Source organism: Diaphorina citri, unplaced genomic scaffold, assembly GCF_000475195.1.
Source record: "Diaphorina citri unplaced genomic scaffold, Diaci psyllid genome assembly version 1.1 scaffold262, whole genome shotgun sequence".
NCBI lineage: Eukaryota > Metazoa > Arthropoda > Insecta > Hemiptera > Psyllidae > Diaphorina > Diaphorina citri.
In genome coordinates this window covers 23,236-44,319 of record NW_007377699.1, presented here as the reverse complement: position 1 = coordinate 44,319, position 21,084 = coordinate 23,236, and the positions used below count along the sequence as shown (strand labels likewise).

The window sequence follows — 21,084 nt, the reverse complement described above, 5'->3', positions numbered from 1 at the left end:
TGATTAGATATCTTTCATCAAGTTCGATTAGATCTTTGAGAAAGTCCATTGCACTTACACCACCGGAGGCACTTGTGGCGTAATTTTCGTTATTGTATTTTGCCGGTGTATTGTAGTATTCAAGTTCAACTGTTATGTTACCTATTCAAGTTCAGCAGTGTCGTTATGTTTGTACACATGTGGACTACGAGTATCTGTTGTGATAGCTTCAGAGAAGTCAATATCCTCTTGGAGACACCTCAGGTTGCACCTATGTCTGTCCTTTCGGCACTAGCGTTACTTTCGGTGACGTGGACTTCGTGGGAGTTTCAGTCCATGAAACTGAGAAAAGTGTTATTGTTCTTTCGGAAACTGATTCGGTTTTCCTTTTGTATACTGACGATTTTCCTTCTTCTGAAGCTCATTTCCCTCTTTTGGCGTAGTAGCACTTGCACAGACATTGGAAATCCGAAATAAAAAGGAAATCCGAAACGCTATTTTGAAGAGGGGAAATCGTTTCAATTTTCGATAGGAAAAGACAACCAAACTTACAGTGATTTGGAAGTTTTGGTTCATAGAATTTAGAAACGTACGAGTATGCCAACAATGTGGTTCGGGAAAACATCAAACAAACTGTTAGGGTTTGCTGAAAACAAAGTAAAGATGGTAGTAAAGTAACTAACATCCAGAATGAAAAAGCACTGCAAGAAGAAGAAGAAGAAGAAGAAGACGACGTCGAAGAAGAAGAAGAAGAAGAAGACCAAATAATCCAACTATGCAATTATAGAAGCACGCATTTGCTCAAGCCAACTCATCGAAAGAGTTCAACGTAACAATTTTGAAGTCCAATAAGCAATTAATGATAAGAAAGTCTATGCGTCTCCATCCAATTTCAACACAGACAAATAACGCTTTCGAAAGAAATATATTTATTTAATCAATAAATATATAAATAATAATGTCCAAGAACGTAATGAATGCATAATTGCATTGCAAGTAATCAATAACAACAATCCCTTCTTGTGTGTTGTCAACAATTTCAACACAAACGTAAACGTTTCTAAAAATAAACTCCACCGCTGTCACACTTCTAGACAGCAAGGAGAATATTGACTACTGTTCCAGCAAGATTATTGTACCGAGACACAAAACGAAATAAATTAGGAGACGAACTAGGAGAAGGAGGAGGAGAGGAAGAATCAGAAGGAGAAGAAGACGATAACACGGAATAGAGGGATAGAGGAGACGAGTAACAAGAAGACACGAAATAGATGGGAAAGGTAGAGTACCAGAAGAAGAAAAGGAAGAAGAAAAGGAAGAAGAAAAGGAAGAAGAAAAGGAAGAAGAATAAGAACAAAGACAAAAAGAAAGAAGACAAGGAGCAGGAGGAAGAAGAAGGAGTAGACAGCATAACATACGAGTAGATGAAAGGCAGGAATCGCAGGAACAACGAAACCCTGGGTCAACACGAGAACACCAGAAAGTAACCCGTTGAAATATTTGCAATCGAAAAACGAGTACAAGTTTTTGTCGATGGTGGGATTCAAACCCGGGACCTTCTGGCATGGCAGTATTTCTTTCTTTCTTTCTTTTACTTTTTACTTTCCTTATCCTATAGGAAGAAAAGTAATGTAATCGTGTCAAAATTTCAATGGTCAGTTTTTACTTATTTGCAACTCCTCCATTAAATTAGAGCATAATTACCGTCGATTATCACAATGTCAAGTTCATCAGAGATTATCTAGCTAACAGATTTGAGTATGTTCTGATTTCCGCGGTGGGATTATAGATAACCTCAGATAAGTACAGATAATATCAGATAAGTAGGTATAGGTACATAATGTCAGATAAATACAGATAGGTAAGTACACAATGTTAGATAAGTACAGATAATCAGATAAGTAAGTACATATATACCTACTGTTAGATAATGTCAGATAAGTACAGATAATAGCAGATAAGTAAAAAAAAAAAAAAAAAAAAAAAAAAAAAAAAAAAAAAAAAAAAAAAAAAAAACAGAGCACCAGGTAAGAAAAAATACTTAACGTCCTGAAAGAGAAGCATTAAACGAAGAACAGACAGTACGGAATGGTATTCAAACAGCAACGTCGCAATGAAGAACAGCGTCAACGTATGATCAACTCGAACAACAAAACAACAATCAAGATGACGAAAATATATACGAGGCCGCGAGGACCTTGATAATTTGGAGGACCCAGGTTTAACAGGCAATGTCGAGGACAATTCAATCCAATTGTAGATGGAGAAGATGGCCATGAACTTGAGTAGAGTACATCTTGATGAGACCGGGCTCTACAGGGTGTGGCAAGATGATTCACGATGTACTGGGTCGCGCAGGCTATTGTCATTTGGAGACGTATCGAGATTTTTTCGTACAAGCTACTCGCTTCGTCTCAGACTTAGTGGGGCTGGAAAAATTGGAGCCTGAGTGGGGCCGGTCTTTTGTAAGATGACCAAGCGCAACATTAATGAACTTCAGCGATCGAATCCTTCAGAAACATGTACATTCATTTTTCTTTGGAAGAGGTTTGACAGAAGGGACTATAACAGCTAAGGTCTTATCGTCCGAAAGCGAAGAGAGAAGGAAGACAGGATAGGAAAAAGCCAGCCGTTCTGAGAACGAACATTATCCCATCAGGATAAAATCCGGCCCGGGCGAACCCGCAGCTTAGCGCTGACAAGGCAGACGCTCTACAACCAAGCTAACTAGGCTGGCCTTGTACATTCAACATGCTCCAAATCTAAGAGACTCCGCGGTACCCTGTATATCCGTGTTCGTTATTTTGGAATTGAATTGGGAAGACACTAATCAGGATAATCTCCGTCCCAAACCGGAGACCCTTTCCTGGGGACTCACCCTACATTGTTCTGGGATTATTCGAGTCAAGGCTGTCGGAGATTAAAACGTCCCTTCAAGAGAACACGAGGTGGAGGATAGCCCTCACTAAACAATGAGCTGGCAATCCCTGTTCTAGATATGTAGGGACACATAATTAAAATGTAGGTACTCCTATCTACTAATATACGAGTTTCTTTAGGAGAGGAGGTGTTCGGGTAATACTTTCGATTATCCGGCCCGAAGGAACACAAATGAGGTGGCAATCCCTGTTCTAGATATGTAGGGACACATAATCATAATTATAACGTACTCCTACTAATATAAGACTGACCATAACCCCACTCCCACAATAGGAAGCCCGCGGACGATTTAACGAGGGCAATTGAAACGGACACTGAAACAGTCCCTAATCTGTTGTTACAATCGTTGTTGCTGAAGTATCGTTTGTAGAGTTAACACTTTGGAAGCTACATGACGGAACTACGGGAGTGATTCGACACTCCTCGCAATCTAGCTCCATAGCAGCTGAAGTCTTTGAGGTATATGAAGTGAGAATATGAGGCAATTCACAAAGGGACAAGCTGAATTAAAGAAGCAACACACAAATCAAGAACAAGCCATGACAAGTAAAGCACCAATACTGACCATAACCCCACTCCCACAATAGGAAGCCCGCGGACGATTTAACGAGGGCAATTGAAACGGACACTGAAACAGTCCCTAATCTGCTGTTACAATCGTTGTTGCTGAAGTATCGTTTGTGGAGTTAACACTTTGGATGCTACATGACGGAACTACGGGAGTGATTCGACACTCCTCGCAATCTAGCTCCATAACAGCTGAAGTCTTTGAGGTATATGAAGTGAGAATATCTTTGAGGCAATTCACAAAGGGACAAGCTGAATTATTAGAGAAGCAACACACAAGACAAGAATAAGCCATGACAAGTAAAGCACAAATGGCCCCAAAAACTACATTGGAAGCACCGTCTATGTATGTCAATATCAACGAGATAGCACCCCCAACATCAAGAGCAAAAGAAGTAAAGTATGATGGAATTCGTGTAACAACAAAGCCGGAAAAAACAACAAAAGGCAAAAAAAGTACTAAATGAAGCACAACGTACTAAATAAGAAATACTAAATGAACAGCAGTGCACCAGGTAAGTAAGGGTTTGGTGCTGTTTTTTCACCAACGATTCCTTGAATATGCCCAGCAGAGCAGAAGCTTTCTCGGAAATTTGTGGTCGGCACTTTTCCCGTTGCGTAATTCCTTCTGTCTGTTAAACTTTGCTTTTGCGCCTCGGTAATTTTGTGCACGTGGCCCAATTAAATATTACAAAATCTATTTCAGGTGAAATATGTCAGGCGTCCTGATTCAGGACAGGTCGAAGTTAATCCTAGAAGGAATAGGCAATCCGGGACTGAATAAGTTTGGTTTTGGTCCGCGAAAGAAGCATAAATTTCGGGAACCAATTCGTCCACTTCCCTGTGAGATTTTATAAGTAAAAATTCAGACTCCAGAGACAGTAGTGAAAATCTCTATCAGCCCTTAGCATAAACCTGCGTCAGGTCTACAATAGTTCTAATCAAACCAATAGGCAATAATACAACTTATGATACAACTACACATGTTAACCAGAGCATTTCCTCAATTTTCTTCGCCACATTTTGAAGCGTTGCCAAAGTGAATACCCGCCTGTCCCAAACCGGAGACCCTTTCCTGGGGACTCACCCTACATTGTTCTGGGATTATTCGAGTCAAGGCTGTCGGAGATTAAAACGTCCCCTTCAAGAGAACACGAGGTGGAGGATAGCCCTCACTAAACAATGAGCTGGCAATCCCTGTTCTAGATATGTAGGGACACATAATTATAATGTACTCCTACTAATATACGAGTTTGTTTAGGAGAGGAGGTGTTCGGGTAATACTTTCGATTATCCGGCCCGAAGGAACACAAATGAGGTGGCAATCCCTGTTCTAGATATGTAGGGAACTAGGGACACATAATCATAATTATGACGTACTCCTACTAATATAAGTATACCCGCCCTACCACGAGTTATCTGCAAAGTGTCTCGCGATTTCCTTTTTCTGATCTCCAAGAAAAACCTTTCAATAACCTTATTAGAACTGAGAATGAAACGCGCTCGAAATACCGTCCCACCCTCCAAGGTTGTACATTGTCGAAGGTCGGGATAGCGTTATGACCTCTCGAGGCGATGAATTATCATTTGACTCCGCGCCAGGGAGCCCCTATCGCCAATAATTATCGATATTACTATCGACGGGGGAAATTATTTACTGTCGCACTTTTGCCGTTCAATCGCACGGGTCGCTTTTCTTCAAGGGAAAATCCTTGGTCCGCCCACTCTCTCTCCGGTCACTTGCGTCCTCGTGATTATTTCTTCGTCATTTAGAAAGTCAATCACGCGTTAACCCTTCTGTTAGGTCGCGGATCTGATTCGACCTGTATAAGCAAGGGCGACGGAGTAAATTTGTAATGAGACAGTATATGGTGAGCTGTGTTTACACATAGTCGACCGGTCATCGATCGATGTCGACTGACACGTCCACACTGTCTCGACAACATAGAATGTCCTCGTCCATCGACGGCCCATCGACTATGTTTGGACGCACCTATGGGTGACAATATAATTGGATCTGAATCGACATGAAGAAGCAAAGGCCGAAGTGTAAGTTGGTAACGAGACAGTACATGATTAGGTATGAGTTTTCTTCTTATGCCCCGTGTTACGGTCATATAGCTACTGGATAATGGACACTATTGGATAGTCGCTTCCGAATTACAGGCCGAGGAGATTATTCCCAGACTCTCGAGGTCCTAGTTAATATACAAGGATAGCTTCCGCGAAAAACTGAAAACCAAAAACGCTTTGGCCTTTGGTCTTCGTTACAGTTTGATATCTCAATCATCTGGTTTGCTTAACCATCAGATTCTGAGACCAGACAGAGGTGCAACCAAGGGCAGAATAGTCAATAACGGGGCTTTTCAACCGTACGTCGAAAGTACCTGGGAATAATAGTTCGTTGCGTCCTATAAATCCATACTAACATTATGAACAACAGTATTGAGGAGGTCTCTTGTGTTTCTCAAATTATATTGAGGATAAAATTCCATACCTCGGCTGGGATTGAACCCACGCCCTCCTGTTTACCAGTCGAGCGCCTTGACCACTCGGCTTTTGACCGGGACGACCTTGACCACGCGGTTCGGCTAATACTTTCGACTATTCGGCCCAAAGGACCAAAAATATGTCGACTGTCTCGACGCGTTGTTAGACTTGTTAGCTTGGAGGGTAGCGCGTCTATCTTGTAAGCGCTAGGTCATGGGTCTGATTTCCGCCCGGGCCGGATTTTATTCTAAACAGGTAACGTTCGTTCTGGGAACTGCTGGCTTTCTATCCTGTCCTCCTTCTCTCTTAAGGTATCCATCAAACACAAAAAGGGTATCCATGATTTTAAAATAAAACAAAGATCAGTATTTCAACGCCGTTTTTATTTCGTAGCAATGAAACAACTGCTACATTAGAATCGTGTGGTCTGTGTCGTAGCATGCCCAGTAGAAGTAGAAGCAGTAGTATGCCTCTCTGTAGAAGCAGTAGTATGCCTCTCTTCAGATGGGCGAGAAGAGACACAATACTTCCCATTTAGATGATAAGAAACTATTGTTTCCACCCGCACACACCTGTTTAGCCGCTCACTTCAACAACAACACCACCACCACCACCACCAACAAAAACATCCAGTTCAACAAGTTCAGAAGTCACTCTCCAATGAATGACCCACTTGCTCTCACTCCGATACCGGCGTTTTGCTCTCACTTTTGAATTCATTTCACTTTCTTCGCAGCCGAAAATATCTCTCTTTCTCCTCTCTCATCTCGGAGTGAAGTCTGTTTACAATAATTTTTGTTTTGATTCGTTTCTAGCCCGATTCGGACCGTCTGCAGTAAACTGGATCAGAGATATTCCGGTAGTGTTTTATACAAGCGCTATAAGATCTCTTTATCGACATAAAAAATGGTTACAGGAATTGGCCCAAAACTGGGACTGATAGAGGCTTTGTGGTTTGCCAATTCGAAGATTTGTGAATTACACAGATTTTGGCAAAATTTTCGGTCTGCTCTTTGTTGTCTCTTAAGCTGTGTCCACACGTAGTCGACGGTCGTCGATCGATGTCGACTGAAACCGTCCAAACTGCCTCGACAACATAGATTCACCTCATCGATCGACGCGACGGCCATCGAATATGTGTACACAGCTGAAGACTTCTGCATCAAAAGAGAGATCCACTTCAAATTCCCCATTGAGATAGTACTCAGACGGTGATCGACTCTTTCACTCGGCCAGACAACTTGGCGTAGTTTAAAAAAAAAAAAATCTGGTGTGAACATCACACGACTTTCCTTATCCTATTGAAAGGTGCTTATTTGGGTGTTCTGTTGTAGCACTAAACTCATAATGAATATGAACAGGTTTCCTCACAGGTGAGCTCTTCCACCCAACCCTCCGCGGAAAGCTGACTTGCAAATCAAACTGGCTACCGTGTGGCCTTTCAAGGTCGACCTTGGCAGGCACCTTTGTTTACTATCCAACTCCAAGAATGGCATAAATCCACTCGGCACAACCAACTCGGTTTTGCAATAGCTATGCCATAGCAGCGTTGCTCAAACAGCTTGTTCTAGGACTCTGAAGTCTTCCCGAAGAATTCCCGATGGGTATTAAATTGTTGCTGTTGATTCTCTCACAAAGGTTGTAGAAAGTACCTAAGTACACCTAAAATTACCTACACCACTTCATGGTGTCCTTTTTTTTTTGTCTCTTTATCTTTAACAGCATTAACAAGGCGATCTGTTCCATTTCCATGTACTTTTTTCGACCTTCATGAAATTGATTTCTTTCTCATAGGGAACTCATAGAGGGAATGTTAAACGATCTTCATGGATTCAGGATCCCATGAACGGAGGGTTGGTTCTTCTAGGAATCTATGCTAACAGTATAAACAAAGTATTTTGTTTTGTCTATTCTATTCTTTGAGGTCCATTTTCTAACAAATCCCTGAATCTTTTACCCTCACCCACAGCCCCGAAGGAAGCCCTTCTTTGGGAACGACTGACCACTTGACTGATCCCAAGAATAGATCTCTCATTGAAACCCCAATCGCCACACACACTGTAAAAAGAATTGACTCATTACAGCAAATGTGCATATCACACACAAGTGGTCTGCCTTGGAAGTGAGCTAAGGCATTTCCGTATTTACAACTGCTGAGCATTAATGATATTGTTCAAATAGTTTCAACTTATCGGGTTAGGTGGCCTCGAAGGGACGTGAGATACTTGTATACGTGGTTATGGTTCATAATGTTGTTCATAATGTTAGTATGGATTTATAGGACGCAACGAACTATTATTCCCAGGTACTTTCGACGTACGGTTGAAAAGTCCCATTATTGACTATTCTGCCCTTGGTTGCACCTCTGTCTGGTCTCAGAATATGATTGAGATATCAAACTGTAACGAAGACCAAAGGCCAAAGCGTTTTTGGTTTTCAGTTTTTTGCGGAAGCTATCCTTGTATATTAACTAGGACCTCGAGAGTCTGGGAATAATATCGCCCTGTAATTCGGAAGCGACTATCCAATAATGTCCATTATCCAGTAGCTATATGACCGTAAAACGGGGCATGAGAAGAAAGTTCATACCTAATCATGTAATGTCTCGTTACCAACTTACACTTCGGCCTTTGCTTCTTCATGTCGATTCAGATCCAATTATATTGTCACCCATAGGTGCGTCCAAACATAGTCGATGGGCCGTCGATGGACGAGGACATTCTATGTTGTCGAGACAGTGTGGACGTGTCAGTCGACATCGATCGATGGCCGGTCGACTATGTGTGGACACACCTTACCATATACTGTCTCATTACAAATTTACTCCGTCGTCCTTGCTTATTCAGGTCGAATCAGATCCGCGACCCAACAGAAGGGTTAACGCGTGATTGACTTTCTAAATGACGAAGAAATAATTACGAGGACGCAAGTGACCGGAGAGAGGGTGGGCGGACCAAGGATTTTCCCTTGAAGAAAAGCGACCCGTGCGATTGAACGGCAAAAGTGCGACGACGTGGTTATGGTTACGTCTTGCGAAATAATTGGGTACAAGTTAGGTCAGTTAAGTTGGCACTTGCCCCGAAGATTAAGATGTCATGTTGGGGGAAGTTCACGTTTTTTCCGAACTCATTCGTTAGTAGAAATGTTCGTATTTGCTTACGTCTACAATGTCGTGGGACACAGTAAATATTTAGAATATAATATGTAGCTAGGTAAGTAAGTAGTTTCATTAAAAACAGCTCGGGTGACAGAAAAGGCCCTTTATCTCTGTACCAAAATGCAAGGGCGAAATTATTAGTGAGCTACATGTTTTAGTTCATTTTAGTGTCTCTTGAGTAGTTCACTGAAAAGAGTAGTTCTTTCATCGTGGTTATGGTTACGTCTTGCGAAATAATTGGGTACACGTTAGGTCAGTTAAGTTGGCACTTGCCCCGAAGATTAAGATGTCATGTTCGTGGATGTTCACGTTTTTTCCGAACTCATTTGTTAGTAGAAACGTTCGTATTTGCTTACGTTTACAATGTCGTGGGACACAGTAAATATTTAGAATATAATATGTACCTAGGTAAGTAAGTAGCTTCATTAAAAACAGCTCGGGTGACAGAAAAGGTCCTTTATCTCTGTACCAAAATGCAAGGGCAAAATTATTAGTGAGCTACATGTTTTAGTCCATTTTAGTGTCTCATTGGGTAGTCCACTGAAAAGAGTAGTTCTTTCACTTCTTTTTTAGAACTCATTCACACTTTACACATCTTTACCAGACACTAACCATGAACGACGTTAGTTCACTTCACTGATCCGTCGGAAACAGTCTTCGATCAGGTATTATTTTTTAACGTTCAGCTTCACAATCACAAGCAGAAGAGTCAGATTTTCCTCACTTATGCAAAAGATCTGCACAGACACCGAAATTCTATCAGGTGTCAGCTGATAAATCAGGTACCGCAATCCAAGAAACGTTCGACCAAAAATCTAGCAAACAATTTTTACACATCTTTACCAGACACTAACCATGAACGACGTTAGTTCACTTCACTGATCCGTCGGAAACAGTCTTCGATCAGGTATTATTTAACGTTCAGCTTCACAATCACAAGCAGAAGAGTCAGATTTTCCTCACTTATGCAAAAGATCTGCACAGACACCGAAGTTCTATCAGGTGTCAGCTGATAAATCAGGTGCCGCAATCCAAGAAACGTTCGACCAAAAATCTAGCAATCAATTGGTGTCAGCGGGATTTCTGCTCGCCCTGTACGCATTGTCATTGTCTGTAGATAATCCAACATGAATATGTAATGCTTCAACCATGCTGGTATCCAATGGAGATATGAGTATAACGTTATGTAATCATTGTCTGTAGATAATCCAACATGAATATGTAATGCTTCAACCATGCTGGTATCCAATGGAGATATGAGTATAACGTTATGTAAGTCGTTAATAGACTTCAGCACACTTCCCCCGACATTGACATTGGCACTAGGAGAGTATTGCTGGTGAACTTGGCATTGACTTCTTGTTAGCTTGTTTCTCGTGTTTACCAAGCAAGTGGTTCCCAGTGCTGTGGGCAGAACGACTTGATTGAACGCGCTAAGTTTACTTCACTGTATAACCAATTTAACGTTACTTATAGCTGCGAAGCGAAGTTGCGCAGGCCTTTAGTGCCAATTCAGTTTTAAGTTTGTTTGTTTGACCGGTTGTTTGTTTCGTAGTAACTCCCGAAAGTCAGCTCCCATGGCGTAGTGGTCACTGCGCTCGCCTTGCACGCGGGAGGCCCGGGTTCGATTCCCGGCGGGGTCAAGAAATTTGTAGCATGCAAATGATTGATTCCGTGACTGGTCGTTGCGGGGCCCACTCAGTCTCGTGAGGAAAATGAGTAGCTATGACATATAAAAGCGCATAGCGACCGGTGCCAGCATGGTAGGTAAACATTGGATTTTAGGATTGTTGAGATATTGGAAAAATCCTACAATGCCGCACTGAGCACCAAAGTTGTGACATAATAACACAAACTGCATTTTTTAGTAACTCCCGAAAGCTTATCCGTATGTTGATGGAACTTGGTAAGATTGTTCAGCACTAAATTTGTTCGTTAGATTTTGGGCACCATTGAAACTTTGAGGACCCCGCGGATCAAATGTTTGCCACAACATCAAATGTTTGCCTTTACAAAACTTCACATACATAATTGTGTTCTACCGTTTACGGATACAAATTACACCACAAATGTATTTAGCAATCGTAAATTTTACTGCTGTCTTCAGCGATTGTGTACCAGACGATCAGATTATCTAAATTCTAAAACCATATGAGGTCAGTTGATTGACAAAGTAATTCTTCTCGGACCTTATCCACACTATTGGAGAATTTCCAAAGTCTGGTTCAGGGGGTTCTGCGACCTTCTGATCAAATTTCTGGTTTGGCCACCACTGACATCGAGCCTGGTAGTCATATTACATTGTGATATGATTATGTGACGTTATAATGCTGGTTATCATGTGTAGTGTTTTGTTCGGATTGTTTGTTCATTGAAATCATTAGCTGGAAATGTGTTTCTGAACGGGAGAGTTTCTGGCGCGTTGGAGTGAGGACGGTTCTGAGAATCATCCGCGGTGCCCCAGTTTCCCAGAAAGTGCTTAGAGAGTCGCCGATTAGTCGGATACCAGAAGATGACTGGATACCAGAAGATTTATTTACTTGAAAAGTTTCCATTTATTTGTTATTCTATAGCTATACAATTCTCTAATATAAATGAATATTCAATAAATGGTATACCCATCCGTAAAAGCCGGAGCTTGTGCTACGGATGGGAAGATGATAGGATATTAGGTGGTACCTACTGGATAAGAATATGGATGGAAAGACCGTACATAGAGCTTGACAATCCATTTGGTATCTCTGAATAGTCGACGAAAGTTTCAGGGCTCATCAAGATAAGAAACGGTCATTTGAAGCTTGTTAGGAAACTTGCTTTTCATAACTTTATTTCCATACCTATCACCATAACTTATTGATTATTTGCGTTATTTCTAACATAATGCAAGACAACGGGTTTCAAGTGCTAGCTCTCTAATGATGGTTAAGATGAGACCGCACCCTAAACTTGCTTGAACGTGCGAGAGAGAGAGAGAGAGAGAGGGAGAGAGAGACAACGTGTTTTGGCACTAAAATCTGACCATCGAAAATTTGACCCGATTACATTACTTTCCTTCCTATAGGATAAGGAAAGTAAAAATCGAGTTCTTACTTTCATTTGGAAACGAGAATTTTTTATGCTGTACTAAACAGCTATGTAGCCAAGTGAATGATTTTATAATTGCTCTTTATTACCACAGCAGAGAGTTATGTATGAAAAACCAGGAGAGATTAGCAAAGATTGTTTGATTTTCCTGCTGGTATAGGACTGAGGGGAAAAAACAGACTAATAGGAAGAACCTTGACTTCTGTAGCTGGCAAGGTTGCCTTCAGCCTGTGCCATATATTGCCAGTGTGTGTAAATCTATGTGCCATAAATTGCCAGTGTGTAAATCTATGTGCCATATATTGCCAGTGTGTAAATCTATGTGCCATATATTGCCAGTGTGTAAATGTATGTGCCATATATTGCCAGTGTGTAAATGTATGTGCCATATATTGCCAGTGTGTAAATGTATGTGGCATATATTGCCAGTGTGTAAATGTATGTGTCGTATTTGGGCCCATATGTTAGGGCGCTATAATAGTGGATTTCACCGATATTTTTTCAGCCCTTAACAGGCCTGTTGAGCCAACGGCCTGTTAAGTTCGATTTGATTTGTATAGGCTGAACAGAGCTGTTAATAGGGCTGTCAGGGGCTAAAAAGGAAGTTGGTGAAACCCACCCTAAGGCAGAATTTCAGCAAAGTTAAGAAGACCTCTAAGATCTTCTATCCATTCTTCAGGTGAATTCCTAGGAGGTTCTTTCTTATTTGGCTTCCTGTTAGGTTGCAGAGTTTTCCTGAAAGCGCTCTTCCACCCAACCGCTAAAGTTCTCGTTAACTGAATCAGATTCAATGGAAATTAGTTGCATTCAAAATCGAGCGTCGTTTGACGACTGAAACTTTCAACGAAATACCTGTCAAGTCGATTTGGACGATCCGGTTTGTTACCGAAATACAGTTGGTGAATCGGTGTGAATTCAAATCAGGTTTCTACGGCACAGGTAGGACTCGTGAATTCGTGTGATTGGAGCAGGTTTATCAGACACGTATTCTACATTTTCTAATGGGATTCCGATATTTCCGATACATTCGTGACATTTCCAATAGGTCACAATTTGAGAGAACCTAGATAAAATTGTGAGACGTTTTCTCTCCTGAGGAATCACAGAAAAAGTTGTAAAAACTAGAATCTCAACTGTTAACCTAACATTGTTGGCTAAGATCTTCTATCTATTCTTCAGGTGAATTCCTAGGAGGTTCTTTCTTATTTGGCTTCCTGTTAGGTTGCAGAGTTTTCCTGAAAGAGCTCTTCCACTCAACCGCTAAAGTTCTCGTTAACTAAATCAGATTCAATGGAAATTAGTCGCATTCAAAATCGAGCGTTTGACGACTGAAACTTTCAACGAAATACCTGTCAAGTCAATTTGGACGATCCGGTTTGTTACCGGAATACAGTTGGTGAATCGGTGTGAATTCAAATCAGGTTTCTACGGCACAGGTAGGACTCGTGAATTCGTGATTGGAGCAGGTTTATCAGACACGTATTCTACATTTTCTAATGGGATTGCGATATTTCCGATACATTCGTGACATTTCCAATAGGTCACAATTTGAGAGAACCTAGATAAAATTGTGAGAAGTTTTCTCTCCTGAGGAATCACAGAAAGAGTTGTAAAAACTAGAATCTCTACTGTTAACCTAACATTGTTGGATATGACGTGATGATGGTGATAAATAAATTGTGAAGATGTGAATACGAATTAATAGTGGACCCAATGACCAAAAGTAACTATTATTCTTAACTCCTTTTCCTATCACGGTTGCGATTATGATGTAGAATAAGTATAACTAGTGCTTTAATTAGACTGTCACCTTAGAAGAAGTTGGTCCAGGATGAACGGGAGAGACCTCATTTTTCTCCCCACTTTTGTCGGTCAAGGCTTCAATAACACAAATTGGGTAAGCGTGTGCTCCTTGAAATTCAAACAACGTAAAACTTTTTAACCCTTGTAGAAAATTTGCAGATAAATAAAGGAGTGAAAAGGGTTTGGTGCTGTTTTTTCACCAACGATTCCTTGAATATGCCCAGCAGAGCAGAAGCTTTCTCGGAAATTTGTGGTCGGCACTTTTCCCGTTGCGTAATTCCTTCTGTCTGTTAAACTTTGCTTTTGCGCCTCGGTAATTTTGTGCACGTGGCCCAATTAAATATTACAAAATCGATTTCAGGTGAAACATGTCAGGCGTCCTGATTCAGGACAGGTCGAAGTTAATCCTAGAAGGAATAGGCGATCCGGGACTGAATAAGTTTGGTTTTGGTCCGCGAAAGAAGCGTGAATTTCGGGAACCAATTCGTCCACTTCCCTGTGAGATTTTGTAAGTATAATAGTAGTAGCCTACTGCTGGAGTAAAGGGACTTTTCAGTCCTATGCGAGCAGTATAAATAAGCACTATTATTATTATTATAGTTGATAGACTCTGCCAAAACGAGAATTTTTAATACTTCTTTTTCCTCGTTCATCTTCCCCTTCATACCTCGTGTGATGGCGACCTTAGCCTTGATTTCGGATAACCCACCACTAGAGTGGCCCAAGTTCGTCTAGTGTTATTGACTTCTGAACACTTCAGAGAGTGGGTAACTTGCCAGCCAGGCCCGTCAAATGGGGAGGGTAGGAGCTCGCGTTAGTATGTTCTTAGTTCAGGAAAACTCTTTGGTCATCCAAAGGAGCAAATCGACTGAAAACGCCCACACTACCTCGACAACATAGATACACCTTGTCGCGTCGATCGATGTTGATCGACGGCTTTTGACTATAGCCGTCTTATATTATGTGATTTCTTTAAAAAGAGGCTGATATACTCCCTGTTTATAGTCCCCCAGCCCAGCAACGTCCCCAGACTCTCCAGTCAAAGAAAGGCTTTAACTTCATTTAAATCGGGGAGACCGCACGGGAGGAAAGAAATGGCAGAGAGATTCAGTGAAAGTATCTCAGGACCTGTGGTTTCAACTCTCGAGACTGCTGTGGGCAGAACGACTTGATTGAACGCGCTAAGTTTACTTCACTGTATAACCAATTTAACGTTACTTATAGCTGCGAAGCGAAGTTGCGCAGGCCTTTAGTGCCAATTCAATTTTAACTTTGTTTCGTACTCTGAGAGAGTGAGCAGCAATTCTGGATTCTGGCCTGACGAGTGATTCTCAAGGTGTGAACGAAAAGAAAACCATATCGACAAAACTTTCAATTTACTCCTAACTCGTAACTGTGTATGTTATGTCGTCATAAGTATGTTTTGTCAAATTGGAACTAAACTTTGACAGCTATCTGGGTCTCCTGAACCCCCCATTCATTATTATATCTCTAGGTTATATGGGTTGGATGGTACATACATACTTTGGAAAACCCCGTTCCACTAATATTGCACATGGAAAGTTTCTTAGTCCAAAACAGGCTAAATTAGGCAATATAGAAGGTAGCTATTGCGACAATGGGAACAGATTGTGAAAATCTGATTTTACAGTACCGCCTCAATGCCGATGGTCATACGAGTTTTCCTCAGGAATCACCAAAATCGAACTGAAAAAAGGCCTAAGATTTTTACCAAGCCATCTGTGAAATATTCACAACCCGAGGCTTCAATAATTGTGTTTTTGTCCTGAGCTCAGATCTTGTGATTCCAGATGACTCTTTGGTGTTTCAAAGTTGAATGTTTGGTTCTTCGACGTTGGATCATTGGAGCTTCAGTCAGCTCCCATGGCGTAGTGGTCACTGCGCTCGCCTTGCACGCGGGAGGCCCGGGTTCGATTCCCGGCGGGGTCAAGAAATTTGTAGCATGCAAATGATTGATTCCGTGACTGGTCGTTGCGGGGCCCACTCAGTCTCGTGAGGAAAATGAGTAGCTATGACATATAAAAGCGCATAGCGACCGGTGCCAGCATGGTAGGTAAACATTGGATTTTAGGATTGTTGAGATATTGGAAAAATCCTACAATGCCGCACTGAGCACCAAAGTTGTGACATAATAACACAAACTGCATTTTTTAGTAACTCCCGAAAGCTTATCCGTATGTTGATGGAACTTGGTAAGATTGTTCAGCACTAAATTTGTTCGTTAGATTTTGGGCACCATTGAAACTTTGAGGACCCCGCGGATCAAATGTTTGCCACAACATCAAATGTTTGCCTTTACAAAACTTCACATACATAATTGTGTTCTACCGTTTACGGATACAAATTACACCACAAATGTATTTAGCAATCGTAAATTTTACTGCTGTCTTCAGCGATTGTGTACCAGACGATCAGATTATCTAAATTCTAAAACCATATGAGGTCAGTTGATTGACAAAGTAATTCTTCTCGGACCTTATCCACACTATTGGAGAATTTCCAAAGTCTGGTTCAGGGGGTTCTGCGACCTTCTGATCAAATTTCTGGTTTGGCCACCACTGACATCGAGCCTGGTAGTCATATTACATTGTGATATGATTATGTGACGTTATAATGCTGGTTATCATGTGTAGTGTTTTGTTCGGATTGTTTGTTCATTGAAATCATTAGCTGGAAATGTGTTTCTGAACGGGAGAGTTTCTGGCGCGTTGGAGTGAGGACGGTTCTGAGAATCATCCGCGGTGCCCCAGTTTCCCAGAAAGTGCTTAGAGAGTCGCCGATTAGTCGGATACCAGAAGATGACTGGATACCAGAAGATTTATTTACTTGAAAAGTTTCCATTTATTTGTTATTCTATAGCTATACAATTCTCTAATATAAATGAATATTCAATAAATGGTATACCCATCCGTAAAAGCCGGAGCTTGTGCTACGGATGGGAAGATGATAGGATATTAGGTGGTACCTACTGGATAAGAATATGGATGGAAAGACCGTACATAGAGCTTGACAATCCATTTGGTATCTCTGAATAGTCGACGAAAGTTTCAGGGCTCATCAGGGGAAGAAACGGTCATTTGAAGCTTGTTAGGAAACTTGCTTTTCATAACTTTGTTTCCATACCTATCACCATAACTTATTGTTTATTTGCGTTATTTCTAACATAATGCAAGAAAACGGGTTTCAAGTGGTAGCTCTCTATTGATGGTTAAGATGAGACCGCACCCTAAACTTGCTTGAACGTGCGAGAGAGAGAGAGAGAGATATCAAAAGATCTTTTCTTACCTAAATCGGGCATCGAACTGGTGGGCTCCTCGTGGTGGCTGGAAGAATGAGACTGGGCCTGGTGATGGGATGGATGGTGAGGATGATGTTTCCCCTCCATCCGTTGTTTGAGCGGGGGAGGAGGCGGGGGTGGGCGCATCATGATGGGCGGGGAACACGTGGACGAAGACACCACCGCGGAGGGCGCCGCAGGAATGCGAAAGTCGACCGGGGCGGAGTGTCTCTCAAGGCGGTCTAAGGAGCGGTCTCCCGCATGAAAAGGACGGTCCCCGAGTTGTGGTGGGGATGTGAGAGATTTCATCTGGATGGGGCGGATCGACAAGTGGTCGGGAATGCAAATGGGTTGCCCCGCCGCGTTGAGGGGCGGTGAGCAGCGTTCCAGTTTGGGTGAAATGAGCGGCAGAGGTGACTCGCTATGCTTGAGCTCGGGGGAGGCACTGTGACGCCCGTTAGACAGCGTGGTCGACATGGGAGTCATGTTCTCGCGTCCGCATGAAAAGGACGGTCCCCGAGTTGTGGTGGGGATGTGAGAGATTTCATCTGGATGGGGCGGATCGACAAGTGGTCGGGAATGCAGATGGGTTGCCCCGCCGCGTTGAGGGGCGGTGAGCAAAGAGACAGTAGTGAAAATCTCTATCAGCCCTTAGCATAAACCTGCGTCAGGTCTACAATAGTTCTAATCAAACCAATAGGCAATAATAACTTATGATACAACTACATAATATATGTTAACCAGAGCATTTCCTCAATTTTCTTCGCCACATTTTGAAGCGTTGCCAAAGTGAATACCCGCCCTTGTGGTGGGGATGTGAGAGATTTCATCTGGATGGGGCGGATCGACAAGTGGTCGGGAATGCAGATGGGTTGCCCCGCCGCGTTGAGGGGCGGTGAGCAACGTTCCAGTTTGGGTGAAATGAGCGGCAGAGGTGACTCGCTATGCTTGAGCTCGGGGGAGGCACTGTGACGCCCGTTAGACGGCGTGGTCGACATGGGAGTCATGTTCTCGCGCTCGTACTGTTCGTCGTAGGCTTCGAATTTCATTTTCCAAAGGGGTTGGAGAAAAGGCCGGCGAGAAACTTCTTTTGGGGAGACAGACGTTGAAGAAAAGGGTGAACCAGAGGGAGAGTTAAGAACGGCTTGGCTTATCCAATAGAATGAACTGCAGCGATTCGGAACTCATTTTAAGCTTGGAATACATTGGGGAAATTGGGAAAAGTGTAAAAAAATCAATAAAAATGAGTATACAAAAAAGACACACACAAAAAAAGCTTTATATATAAAAAAGATACAATCCTGAGATGATTTCCCTGTGTTTAGAATAGTAAAAAATTATTATGAGATACCTATTATAAAAAAGGTTCGGTTAAAAAATAGAATTATGTACTGTTTAATTAAATATTAATTAGGTTTTTTTGTTAATGTAAATGAACATTCACATGTAATCTAACTAACTACAGGGTTTATTATAATCTAAGGGCGCTATGTTTATTGCAACTATTTTATTCTAAATTGACAAAACTAAGATTAAATTATAAAGAATAGATTTAGGTACTATACTAAACTTGATAATACAGTTAAAGTTTCAACACGTGGAAAAGATACTAAATATAAAATTCAACAGAAAAAAGTACCTAATTATTGTAGATTTATTTTATAAAAATAAGATCTTATATTGCAAATTTTGTGAATAATAACAACACAAATAATATAAAAATAGTAAGTAGATATTGATGATAAAGAGTGAACAAAGTAAACGATCCAATGGTAAACAAATTTCAAATCGTAACCGTCAAAATTCCAAGGTCACGTGGTTTGATAACAGGTGATAAACAGCGGCAAGATTCTAATGGGACTTTTCAACCGTACGTCGAAAGTACCTGGGAATAATAGTTCGTTGCGTCCTATAAATCCATACTAACATTATGAACAACATTATGAACAAAGTATTGAGGAGGTCTCTTGTGTGGTTGTGTGCCGCGTCCATTTTAGTTTAGAACTATTGTACTGAACACAGTACGGACACAAGGGTTAACTGACCACAACCCAGTAACCAGTTGTGTCTCCGGAAAAGCCTTGTGTGGCTCCACCCTATCAGAATGCAAATCAAAACACGACAACCCTGACGGGGAAAATCAACAGGGGAAAGGAAAAGTGGAAAAGTGGCACGAGAACGCCTTGTTTTAGTTTTTAGGGACCTATCTATATGTGTTCTCAGGTTAACTCCATATACAAAACGCCCAACCTGAGGCTTTGGTGAAGGGGCAAACAGCCCTAAAACATGGGTTAAGTTTCTCGTAGTGAACAAAAATGATCATCAAAAACAGAAGTCTCAAGTTGGGTAAAGTCATGACCATTTTTAACTGGTTTTCTTCAATTCTTCCATCTTGTTGTATTCCAACCCTCTTAAAGTTTTCAGCAGTTCAAAAAATTCGAAACAAGACACAGGTTTTGGTTATAACTTATAAAATAATGTGTGTTAACTAGGTACTACTCGTATATTCAAATGTTGAAATAAAAGGAAAATCTGTCCAACCTCAGTCTAAATAAAGCACTAAACCTAATTATTGTAGATTTATTTTATAAAAATAAGATCTTATATTGCAAATTTTGTGAATAATAACAACACAAATAATACCTATAAAAATAGTAGATATTGATAATAAAGAGTGAACAAAGTAAACGATCCAATTGTAAACAAATTTCAAATCGTAACCGTCAAAATTCCAAGGTCACGTGGTTTGATAACAGGTGATAACAGCAGTAAGATTCCGATGGACGTCGATTGTTAAATTGATAAATAAATGATAACAAAAACTTCACTTTAAATTCAACTTCAATTAATTTAAATAAAACACGAGGTCAATGGATTCGTAGGTATTCCAAATTTGCACTTGAGAATTTTCCAGCTATTATTCAAATAAATAACAACTTGATTATAATTATTAAAACAGATTAATTATTGCACATGAATTTTTTATCAATGGTATTGACAGTTGTTAACTAGTTAATCAAACAAAACAGTTATCTAATTAACTCTTAAAAACGGTAGTGAAAAAACTCATTTTAAATTAATAAAAAAACTGATTTATTTATTTACAATCTCTTGCTAAAATAAACAATTTTTATTTAATATTCAAAATTAATTTCAATTAGTTAAAAATGTTAATTTATTTTCTTCTTTTTCTTTCGTTTTTTAGGCATACGAACAAGAGTACTGTTTTTTTATATTGTTAAAAAAAATTAAACACCAAAAAAATAAACACTTATTCTGGTTCCGTCGAAAATCCGTGGCCTGGCGAACTTATCAATTTTTTAAAAAATATTTAAAATTAAAAGCCGGTGGATATAATATTTTCAGTTAAAAAAATTTAGGACGTAAAAAATCTGCTATCCACCGCAATTTTTAAAAAAACTGATAGTCGAAACTCACGTTACGAATATTGAATGATGCTTTTTTTGAAAAATGTGTACCGACCGAATGAGAAAATGTACTAGTGGATGTGATGTTTTTTCTAACCTTGTCCTTGAAAACGGCCAATTGCCCTATAATGTGAAGAGAGAGACAGGCGTAGGTTGGAGTGAGAGAGTGCGCCCGTACTCCTGCGTGCACACATATCATCGGGGTTCTCTCTGTCTCTCTCTTTCATCTGAATTTTTCTGAGTCAAATCTGCTCGCTCTTGTTTCAACTCTGGGGTAGTTTTGCGGAGAAAAAACCTCGCACGGGTTCAGGCGGAGCACAGTTCTTCCTCGTGAAAAA

At 40.8% G+C, this 21,084-nt stretch overlaps 1 protein-coding gene across 1 annotated transcript in view; it reads right to left on the bottom strand.

The window, feature by feature from the left end:
- The window catches only part of LOC113466402 (formin-like protein 13), an 85,420-nt gene extending 67,613 nt beyond the window's left edge, over window positions 1–17,807 (bottom strand). Inside the window, exon 1 of the mRNA XM_026821764.1 lies at window positions 17,327–17,807. Coding sequence (XP_026677565.1) covers window positions 17,327–17,804 — 478 coding nt within the window. The 5' untranslated portion in view covers window positions 17,805–17,807. The remainder of the gene's footprint in view (window positions 1–17,326) is intronic.
- Between the last annotated feature and the right edge of the window lie 3,277 nt (window positions 17,808–21,084).